Source organism: Vombatus ursinus, unplaced genomic scaffold (assembly GCF_900497805.2).
Source record: "Vombatus ursinus unplaced genomic scaffold, bare-nosed wombat genome assembly UNPS02014811.1, whole genome shotgun sequence".
In the NCBI taxonomy this organism is placed as follows: domain Eukaryota; kingdom Metazoa; phylum Chordata; class Mammalia; order Diprotodontia; family Vombatidae; genus Vombatus; species Vombatus ursinus.
The window spans coordinates 3,327,757-3,339,244 of record NW_020954589.1 but is presented as its reverse complement, the minus strand read 5'-3'; the positions used below and the strand labels follow the sequence as shown (position 1 = coordinate 3,339,244).

At 44.4% G+C, this 11,488-nt stretch overlaps 1 protein-coding gene across 1 annotated transcript; it reads left to right on the top strand.

Annotated features, from left to right (window-relative positions):
* Positions 1 to 727: 727 nt before the first annotated feature.
* On the top strand, positions 728 to 10,991 carry LOC114053492 (triggering receptor expressed on myeloid cells 2-like). Its single transcript, XM_027876595.1, has 5 exons — positions 728 to 870; positions 5,502 to 5,852; positions 9,353 to 9,461; positions 9,948 to 10,129; positions 10,610 to 10,991. The coding sequence occupies exons 1-5, from the start codon at positions 831 to 833 to the stop codon at positions 10,624 to 10,626; spliced, it is 699 nt and encodes a 232-aa protein (XP_027732396.1). The 5' UTR covers positions 728 to 830; the 3' UTR covers positions 10,627 to 10,991.
* The last annotated feature ends 497 nt before the right edge of the window (positions 10,992 to 11,488 follow it).

Below are 11,488 nucleotides of genomic sequence, written 5' to 3'. Positions count from 1 at the left end.
AGGGTGGAGGGTGGAGGGTGGATAACTAAACCCCTCCAAAACTTTCCTTTATAGAGAGCAGGATTTGGACTTCTGTCTCACAGTCTTTTCCATCTACAGCTCTTCTTGGTTTCAGCTCCACAGAAAGATAGAATAAGATACCCCCCCCATTCCCAGATTCCTTTTGTGTGTTGTCTCCCCCATTAGATTATAAGCCCCTTGAGGGCAAGGACTGTCCTTTTTCTTAATTGTATCCCCAGGCACAGTGCCTGGCACTTTGTGAGTGCTTAATAAATATTTACTGAATTTAATTCAATCGTGACCCAGGATGCTAGGGCTTTGGCAAATTATCCTGGCATTTCACTCTGTGAGACTGGCAAGGACAAGATGGAGCTATCAACCTTTGTACTGTATTCCTATAGCTACACCTAAATCACTGCTTTCCCCACAACCATAAGATAGATGTACAGTTATCTGGGCTAGGTCTGCCACCAGTCTGGAATTTTAGGATCTCCCAGCCAGGGCTTTCCTATAACTACCTTGAGGCTGTTTTCCTTTACCCTCTATGTCCCTTTCACCCATCTCTGTCCCTCCCCCCTCCCCTCCCCTTCCTTCCCTCTCCTTGGTCCCTTGATTACCCCCCTACTTACATGCTCCCCCCCAATTCTCTGCATCATCGAGCCAGACTCCTGTTCCGACTCTGTTGCCCAATCCCTGGGCAGCCCATTTCCTGTTCTCAGTGCCTGACCCCTCTCTTTCCTGCAGAGCAAAGGGAAAATTGTCCTTTATTCAAGTTGCTCCTGCTACTTGCTGGCTGTCTTTCTCCTTCCTTCCATCCTGGACAAGGAGACATGTGGCTGCTCCGTCTCTTCATCCTGCTCTCTGTCGCAGGTAGGAGGAGCTCCAAGTACCCCCTCCACCTTACCTTCTCCCATCCCTCCCTTTTCTCAGTTATTTCCTCTTTCCTCCCTCTCCTCCAGTGAGAGAGGGTGAGAACCCAGGAGTCGGGGGAGGTGGGCTCAGCAAACCTGTGAAGTAGGTGGGAACTTTGGTGTGCACAGACCTCCTGGTCCTCCCCCTCTCTACAGCAACCCCTCCCCAACAGGCTCCTGACACTCTTATTCTCTCCTTTCTCCACCTCCTGGCAAAATATGTCTTCACCACAAAGGCATGGATACTTGGGTTCTAGTCCTGCCTGTGACTCAAACTCATTCCTCTCTCTGGACCTCAGTTTCCTCTGCTGTAAAATGGCAGGGTTGGTACAGTGGGAAGAGCACTGGCTCTAGAGTCAGAAGACTTGGGTTCAAATCCTGAATCTGAGATTATGACCTTCGGTAAGTCACAGCCTTCCTGGGCCTCTGTTTCCTCATCTGTAAAATGAGGCAGTTGGAGTAGGTAGCTTCTGAGGTCCTTTCCAGTCTAGGATTCTGGGTCTTTTATTTTCTCTGAAGTGTAAGTGCTTAAGGTTGTGCCCTCCCTGGTGGCCCCTTTTCATTTTAATAGAGATGAGTATTAATGATGGGATTTCCAGCGCCAGTCAGTAATGAGGGATCTTCTTTTTTTTATTCCTTTTTTTGGGGGGGGGAGAGGGGGCTAGGCAATGAGGTTAAGTGACTTACCCAGGATCACCCAGCTAGCTAGTAAGTGTCAAATGTGTGAGGCCAGATTTCAACTCAGGTCCTCCCGACTCCAGGGCCGATGCTCTATCCACTTCACCACTTAACTGCCCCTAGTGAGGGATCTTCTTGAGCACTCATAATGCCCCCAACACAGATGCGCACACACAGACACACTTTGCCTTAGTATAAGGTCAGTCTTAAGGGAGTGACAGAGGGAAGTATGTAACAGATGCCAATAATAGGGTTGCCTGACACTCTCTTGCCTTCTAAGCAGGCACCTCTGCCCTCAAACTTAGTAAGAGGAAAAAATAATGGAGAAAAGAAAAAAATGTTCTTTGGGAAAAGATGCTTTTAGCCCCTGAATCTTGGGCCCAACTCCACAAAGGAGGTCAGCACTGATGTCTCCTCTATCCATGAGGCATTGCCAGAACTTAAGTTAAGTGGGTCTTGCCTCAGAAAATTGGCCATTACAGTGAAATCTCAGTTCCTTTAGATCAGCCGAAATGATATAGGGCAGCCCTCTGGGTTGGGACTATGCGCTGGGCTGTGGCTAGAGTATCATCTCAGTAATCACAGGGATAAATAAAATCTCTGTAGGTTACTACTCAACCTTAGTGTCTCTTGGTATTTCTATAAGGCAGGTCAGTATCATAGGCTTTGCAACTGGCAGGAATCTCAGAAAACAAGTAGTACAATTCTCTAGTTTTATAGATGTGGAAAATGAGGTCTAAACAAGTCATCTAGCCAATAAGTAGCAGAATCAAGATATGAACCCAGATTTTTTATACCAAAAATCTGGGGCGCTTTCTTTGTTGTCTGATTATTTTTAAAATAAAATTTTATTATTATTATTATTATTATTATAGCTATTTTTAACAAACAAAAATCGATTTTCTCACCTTCTCACCTACACACTCCATCCACCACCACCATTGTACAGTGGGGTTTGAACCTTTGTAATAAATATGCATAGTCAAGCAAAACAAATTCTAGAATTTTGGGCCCTATCCAGAAGTGTATGTCTTATTCTGTACCCTAAGTTCATCACCGTTCTGTTCAGAGGTGGGTAGCCTGTTTTAACATGGGTGTTCTAGAATGGTGACTGGCTATCACATTGATCTGAGTTCTTAGGGCTTTCAAAATCATTTTTACAATGTTGTTGTTAGTATATAAATTTTTCTCCTTGTTCTGCTCACATCATTCTGCATCGCTTCGTAAAAATCTTTCCAGGTCTCACTGAAACCATCAGAGCTCTTGCCATGATCACATTAGCTCATTATCTGTGACTTGCACTCTCCTGTGATGAGTCCTTGGCCTCTCTGGCCAAGGGGGAGGGAAGGAGGGGGCAGCAGCCCTCAAGGAGCAGGAGCAGAAGCAACTTGCACAAGAGACAATTTTCCCTTTGCTCTGCAGAAAGAAGAGGGTTCAGATTCTGCTGACAGGATCTGAGTTGTTGGGACAATGCATCAAACATATCTTTAAGATATCTGTAATCTATGGAATGTGTAGGATAGAATCAGGGGACAGAGAGGACCACAGAGCATGACAGCTGGAGGGGAATCATAGAATGTCAGCACCAGAAGAAACCTTGGAGGTGACTGAGTCCAACCTCCTCATTTCGCAGATTAGTCCATTAACAAGCATTTATTAGATGCTTGCTGCATGCTGGGTGGGCACTATGCTAAGAGCCCAGTATATACAAATACAAGTAGAAAGACTGTCCCCACCCTCAAGGAGCTTACATTCTAATGGGGGGAAACTATATGTGAGAAGGAAACATTGATGGAAAGGAAGACAGGTACTTGGTGTGAAGGCATGCATGGTAGAGAAAGTCTGGAGCACAACCTGGAGAAGACAGACAGGAAAATACAAGCCCATTGAGAGGAAATGCCTTCTCTGGGGGATATCTAGTTAGTTAATAGCAAAACTGAGACCAGAATCCAGGCCTCCTGACGCTAACTTCATGTTTTTCTCTCTCTACAACAACCAAGACCCTATCACGATGTAGGGCCTAGGAGGGAATTCAATTCAATTCAAAAAGCGTGTATTAAGGGTCTCCTATAGGCAAAGTGCTGGGACTCCAAAGACGAAAATATATCTATATCTTTATCTATATCTATATAGCTATATCTATCTTTATACATACACATACACAAATACACACACATAAATGCTTATAATAAAGTCCCTGTCCTCAAAAGGAGCCTATAAAATTACAGTCTACTAAGAAGGACAAAGGAAGGAGAGAAGAAAGTACAAAATGATCATAGCTTCATAGCCCTGGAGCTGGATGAGCTCAGAGGCTTTCTAGGCTGATCCTTTCCTTTTACAGATGATGAAACTGAGCCGCAGGGATCCTAGGTGATTCATAGGATAGGCCATGTAAGTGGGAAGCATCACTGGTAGCATTTTAACCCAGCTCCTCTGACTCTAGAGTCATGACTTATTTCACTGTACTCTGTCAAGCAGAATGTTTCTTGCTCGTGGGTCCCCTGTAACTGCCACTAATGAGAACGTGGAGCACTAGTGCTCTAGAGCCAGTAACTACTGACTAGTAAGAGCTGATTGTTAAATTTTCAGTGTGAGTATTTATGCCTTGGGGCAGTTAGGTAGCTCAGTGGAGAGAGTACCTGGCCTGGAGTTAAGAAGATTCATTTTCCTGAATTCAAATCTGACCTCAGACATTTAACTAGCTGTGTGACCCTAGGCAAGTCACTTCACCCTGTTTCCCTCAGTTTCCTCATCTGTCAAATGAGCTGGAAAAGAAAATACCAAACCACTCCAGTATCTTTGCCAAGAAAACCTCAAATGAGGTCAAGAAGAATGGGACATGACTGAAACAACTGAACAACAATTTATAACTCAGAGTATTTATAAAAAATGTATACCTCAGAGACTGGCAAATGCTACAAACGAGGGTTTGATTTGTTTCATTGATTGTTTCTAAATTTAAGAAACTGATAGAGAAAATTTTAAGAATTCAGATTAAATTTAGAAGTATGCTGTGTATATATTTTCCGGATATCTAGTTGTGAAACATTTACCAGTACACCCCTAAATTGGAGTTTCTGAACCTAGTTCTCCAACAACCATTCCCCCATTGCTCCCTCAGCTAAAGAGAGGGGCCCCCAAATCAGAGCTGTATTTGTTGCCTAAAATAACCCCAAAACAAGTCAGAGACAAAAAGAGAACAATCTATGAAAAATGAGGAAGCAAAAAGAACAAGGCAGGAAAGAGTGGGATGCTGAAAAGTCACCAATCAGACCCTAGAGACACAGCAGGGGAGAAACAGACCACTGAAAGCCTCTCAGACTGGGAAACAATCTCAGAGGTCATCATCTCTTCCCACCTATACTGAACAAGCATCCCTTTCCCATCATCCATGGGCAGCCAGACACTGCTTGAAGACCTCCAAGGATAAGGAGCTCACTTTCCAACCCAGCCCAAGCCCTATATCCCCCACTGTTGTTATTGTTCAGTTGTTTCCCTCGTGTCTGACTGTTTGTGACCCCATTTCGGGTTTTCTTGGCAAAGATACTGAAGTAGTTTGCCATTTTCTTCTCCAGCTAATTTTGCAGATAAGAAAACTGAGGCAAACAAGATTAGGTGACTTGCCCAGAGTTACACAACTAGTAAGTGTCTGAGGCTGGATTTGAACTCAGGGAGACGAGTCTTTCTGACTCCAGACTCAGTCCTCTATCTACTATGTCACCTAGCTGCCCTGATTTTACTCTGCTTTAATTCATATAAGCCTTCCTACTATATTTCTAATATTTTACTAACACAAAAATTGCTACTGTGAATACTTTGGTATACATGAGACCTTTCTGTCTTTGACCTTCTTGGGGCTTATGCCCTGAACTGGTCCTGCCTATTCTTTCATCCCATATCTGTCTCCCACAGAGCTCTGCCACACCCATAACACCACAGTACTGCAGGCTGTGGAGGGCCAGACCCTGTCTATCTCCTGCCCTTATGACCCTGCAAAGTACTGGGGGCAACTGAAGTCCTGGTGCAGGCAGCATGAGCAGGAGGGGCACTGCCAGCATGTGGTTAGTGCTCGCCGCTCCTGGCTCATAGCCTTCTTAAAGAAGTGGAATGGGAGTACAGGCATTGCCGATGATGCCCTGGCTGGAAGGCTGACTATCACCCTCAAAGACCTCCGTGCCCACGATGCTGGAGTCTATCAATGCCAGAGCCACCAGGGTGGGGTGGCAGACATCCTGCGGAAGGTGATGGTGGAGGTGCTAGAGGGTAAGTAGCTGTATCGCTGGACCCAATTTCAGAATCACAGAACAAGGAGCAACTAGGTGGTGCAGGGGATAGAGCACTGGCCTTGGAATCAGGAGGACCTGAGTTCAAATGTGACCTTAGACACTTACTAGCTGTGTGACCCCAGGCTGGTCACTTACCCCCTTTGTCTCCAAAAAAAAAAAAAAAAGAATCATAGAACAAAAGAACTGAAAGGAACCTTAGAGATGAGATCACCTGGTCTAACCCTCCCACTCTATGGAATCAGAGACTGAGGCCCCAACAAGTTTATTGAATTGCTAATATCATATGGTCATTCAGTAGCACAGTCAGGGCTTGAACACAGTTCTGATCCCAAGTCCGGAGTTCTTTCCAGTGCACAATCCTATTCTGTGTCTGCTCCTGTTAGTGTCCTGTTAACGTTGGCAAGCATAAGCTGTATTCCCAATTCCCCTTCCCCGTCCCTACACACACACACACACACACACCACACACACACACTTATTTAATTCCAAGCAAAAATTTTTATCCAGGTGAAGACTGGCTCAAAAAAAAATATCTAGGGTAGCCTCGAAGGGGAAAAGCAGAAGAGGTGATGTCACAAAGGAAATATGCAGCTTAAAGGGTCATGAGGAAGAGTAGAAACGGTAGTGAGCTATGGCTGAGAGTCAGTTGATTGTCTAGACTTAAGAAAGTGGTAGAGAAAATGTTAATGCAGTTTAAACTTAAAAGAGCGTGTGAATTTTTTTTTTCTAGAGAGCCACCTGTTAAACATTTACCAGCAAACTACTGGGTACAGGGGGTCAAGGACTGAATCTTTAGGTCTTTTCAGTAGGAAATGAGGAGAAAACTTTCCTTTTCCTCCCTCTGGCTACCTCCTTGAATAACTGCAGCTCTCATTTCCATAGCAGAATGGGATCCCCCCAGCACAGTCCTCAAAGCAATGGACTCAATTTTACATACTTCATCCAACAAACATTTATTAATCTCTTACCAGATTATAAGTGGGGGCACCTGGGTGGCACAGTAGAGAGAGTGCCAGGCCTCAACTCAGAAAAACCTGAGTTCAAATCTTGCCATAAACACTTCCTGTGTGACTCTGGGCAAGTCACTTAACCCTGTTTGCCTCAGTTCCCTCACCTGTGAAATGAGCTCTAGAAGGAAATGGCTAACCACTCCAGTAACCCTGCCAAGAAAACCCCAAATGATGTAATGAAGAGTCAGACACAATTGAAACAACCTAACAACAACAACAATATTCCAGGCACCATGCTCAGTGTTGGAAATGCACAGAGAGGCCAAAAAAATGGTTCCTGACCTTGAGGAGCTCACATTTGAATGGGGGAAACAATATGCAAAAAAATTGTCACGCAAAATATGTACGGTGTCAATGAAGCTAATCTCAGGCTAGGCACTAGCTTTAAGGGAGACTAGAAAAAGGTCTCTTGCAGAAGGTAGGATTTGAGCTGAGTCTTGAAGGAGTCAAAGAAGCCAGGAGGCAGAGATGAGGAGGGAGAGTGTGTCAGACATGGGAGAGAGCCAGTGAAAAGGAATAGAGTTGGGGCTGGAGTCTTGTAAGTAGGCCTGCAACTATATCATAGGGTATGTGGAAGGGAATAGTTTAAGAGGATTAGATAAGTAGGAAAAGGCCAGATTGTGAAGGGTTTTAAAAGCCAGAAAATTATAAATTTGATCCAGAAGATGATAGGATATTGAGCAGGGCAGTAACATGGTTAATCCTATGCTTTAGGAAAATCATTTTGGTAACTGAATATTCTCCATTGGATTGGAATAGGGAGAGAGGTGAGGCAGAGAGATAAAACAATGGGGTATTGCAATAGGTGATGAGGCTTTGCACCAGGGAAGCAATTGTGTGATTACAGAGAAAGGAACATACATTGGAGGTGTTATGAAGGTAGAAACAAGACTGGGCAGCAGATAGGATAGCTGGGATAAGGGCCAGTGAGGACTTGAAGATGACTCTGAGTTTGTGAGCTTGGGCAACTGGGAGGGATGGTGGTATCTTCCATAGTAATAAGGAAGTTCAGAAGAGGGAAAGATTTGGGGGGAAAGACAGTAAGTTCTGTTTGGACATGTTGAGTTTCAGATGCCTCAGGACATCCAATTCAAGATATGCAAAAGGCAGGTGGTGATGTGAGACTGGAGCTCAGAAGAGAGGTTAAGGGCGAATATTTAGGTCTGGAAATCATCCATATGGAGATGTTACTGGAATGAAAGCTGATGAGATCATCAAGCAAAATAATAGAGGGTCCAGGACAGAAACTTGAGGGATACCTGTGGTCAGTAGATGTGACCTAGTTTGTGATCTATCACAGGAGACTAAGAAGAAGCAGTCAGACAGGTAAGAGGAGAACCAGAACACAGCAATGTCATGAAGATGTAGAGAGGAGAGAATGTACAGAACAGAGTGACTGACAGCGTCAAAAGTTATAGAGAGATCAGGAAAGATAAGCATTGTTTTAAAAGGGGGGGCTATCATATCTGGCAATTAAGACATCCCTGGTAACTTTGGTGAAAGAACATTCAATTTAATGAGGTTGGAAGCCAGATATTGGAAAGTTTAGAGGAGAATGACAGGAGAAGTGAGGCACTACATATAGATGGTTGTGAATGGCAGTAAGATATACTCTTTGATATACTCTTTGAATAGGGTAAAAGAGAGTTTGCTGGAGAGGTTCCTGGGTTCAAATTTCACCTCTGCTACTTAGTACCTGTGTTACTTTGATCAAGTCATTTCCCCAGTCTGTGCCTATGATCTCTAACATCTACCACTCTAAATCCATATGATTTTGAGTTTGTATATACAGAGCTGGGAATGAGCAGCATAGAATTTGCCATCTCTTTCCTTTGGTGACCAATGGAATGTAACTTCAAGGTGGTGGATTAGTGTTAAAAGAGAATGGCACAGTCTATGGCTATCAAGCAGAGATAGAAGCTGACTAGTCCATGAGGGGATCAGACCTGAGATATTAGTCCCAGGATCTCCCATTGTATCTCATTCATACTCCTCAAGTGAACTGTTGGGTCCTCTCCAAATGCTTCACTCATCCCCACACACGTCCTCCCCTTGAACAGATTTCTTGTGATAACCCAAACCAGATTCCATGAAACCAAGCAAATCTGATCCTTCATACTCTAAAATCATTATACAGACACTTCCTTTCTTGAAATATCTCTCCATTCGACAAATACACTGAGAAGGCAAATGAGAATAAGTCACCTCCTTTTCACAGTCCTCCCACACCTTCTCTGAGCCCTGAGGAAAGAAATATAATGCTGTGGGGGCTCTCTGTGGGGGAAAGGGGTATGCAGTGGATTATTAGAAAGAGGAGAAAAGAGGAGCCTTAGAAAAGAAAAACAATGCTTAGCATGCTATGGGGCCATCAAAGGATGTTGGGGACCTTCTCAGTGTCTGAATCTTTGACTGCCTCACAGAGGTGGGGAGGAATGGGCTGGAGGAACAATGAAGTTGTCTTCCATAGATCCGCTTGATCCCCAAAGCTCAGGAAATTCCTGGATCCCTGAAGATCCCCAGATCTTGGAGAAGCCCCAAAGTCCTGAGGACCCTGAAGTCCAACCCAGCATCTCCAGGTACAGTTCCTTAATCCTAACCCACTTTCCAGGAAAATTCTAGGTTGCTGCTAGACACCAGAAGTTGAACTAGTTAATGCAGGTTCTCCCCTAACTTCTGATAACTCCATTTGGGGGCAAGGAAGAGACATTATGAATTGAGGAGGAGCTCCTAAGATTTCTCTTGGCTAGAGTTTCCTGGAGAGGGGACAAGTGAATTCTATCTACTCTGTGCCCTCAGTGCTGCCGTCTCCCCTGCCAAGAGCCCCCATTTTGTTTTGAAGTGAGGAAAATTTTATTAAAAATTAGAGTTATGCAAAAGTTGGAAGGAATGCTACCCTGGGTGAAGAAGATATTAGGTTCCCCATCATGAGACATTGTTAAGGAAAGACTAAATGACTACTTGCTGGGTATATTATAGAAGGGATTCTTGTTCAGGTAGGGTTTGGACCACATGACCTTGAAGTCCTTTCCACCTCTACAATTTGTGCTACTGTCTTCCCAAAGGAGCTTCTCAGAAACTGGGCACCCACTCTCCTCCACTGTCTTCTCCTTCCTGGTTGCTGGACTCTTGCTCAGCAAACTCCTGGCTGTAGGGTTCCTCTGGGCCATAGCCTGGCACAAAAGGAGCCAGAAGATGAAACCAGAGAGCAGTCACAGTCATGGGTACCAGCTCCAACCCCTGCCAGGTGAGTGTGGAGAGATGTCTAGCAAAAAAGGGATGGGGAAGATACGGGGACATGATTTGGGGCTGGGAAGAGAGGATATAGTGTGGTATAGTGGGAAGAGCACGGTCAAAAGACCGTGACTTTCAGATCATGACTTGCCTACTTAATACCCGTATGGCCTTGGGCAAATTATCTCCTTTCTCTGGGCCTCAATTTTCTCATCCTCATGTGATCCTCACAATGACCCTAGGAGGTAGATGCTATTATTATCCCCATTTTATAGAGGAGGAGACCAAGGCAGACAGAGCTTAAGTGACTTGTCCAGGCTTTCTTCTAAATGTCTGAGGCAGATTTTGAACTTGGGTCTTCCTAAGTCAAAGCCCAGTATTCTGTTCGCTGTATCACCTATTTACCTCTGAGAGTCCACATTCAGCTCTGACTTTCCATAGGGTGAGAGGGAAAGCTGCAAAGATAATTGTTAGATTGTTCTGTATTTTGCAGGGCAAGATGAAGTCTGATAGGAAATTCCACTCCTGGGGCCAGGAGGAGGGAGAAGAGGAGCAACCTTTGATGACAGCCAATTTTCCACACCTTATTCCACCCCACCATAACCTCCAAAACAATCTCTGAGCCCTCCTGAGGCACCACACACTAGTCAAACTACTAATATGTCCATTCACTGATTCTCATGGGCCAACACATGTGCTCTACCTTGGTGGAACATGCATAGACCTTCTGCCTGCCTTGTGAAGGGTAGCAGCAGATACCTCTTTCCCAAGTCTCTCTGCTTCAAGACGCAGCTAAGAGAGTTGAGCAGGAACTTGTAAATAGAAACAAGCAGAATTCTGTAAAATATGTCATTAAAGGAATTTGTATATAGAAATCAGACTTTTTTTTCTGTTTAAGGTTAGGGTAGTCTGGATTAAGAGCCCGGGAGAGGAAGGGAGATTTTGAGTGGGGACTAGAAGGAGAAGTATCTGGCCCCTTGAGGCACCAAGGGCCACTCAGTGGCACCACCATGCTTTCTCAGTCCCCCAAGCTACTGACTCTCCCCTCTCTACTCCCATGCCACCATGATCCCCTTTATTTAATCAGTTATGCTGTAACATATGTATTAGTCAAAATATGAGATATGTATATATGTCCACATGGGTTATCTAAATATATAGATTGCAGCTTGTGGGTGGCATGGGATAGATATCTCTGGAATTCGGCATACCATATTCCAAGGGAGACTGCAATTTCCACCTTGAAGGGAACAGGAGAAGGGTGATGGCTAAATACTTGCTTTTTTTCTCATCCATGTATATGAGGAGTATAAGGCTAGAAGTGTTATCTACCTGCCCCCTCAGATATTGGTCATCTAGGGGTAAAAGTCTA

What these genes read in the sequence shown, in the direction of transcription:
- LOC114053492 (XM_027876595.1), top strand. Translation starts at nt 831, where the DNA reads ATGTGGCTGCTCCGTCTCTTCATCCTGCTCTCTGTCGCAG. An exon ending in GATGGTGGAGGTGCTAGAGG is followed by an intron (nt 5,853 to 9,352) that starts GTAAGTAGCTGT and finishes TGTCTTCCATAG; the next exon opens with ATCCGCTTGATCCCCAAAGC. An exon ending in GTCCAACCCAGCATCTCCAG is followed by an intron (nt 9,462 to 9,947) that starts GTACAGTTCCTT and finishes GTCTTCCCAAAG; the next exon opens with GAGCTTCTCAGAAACTGGGC.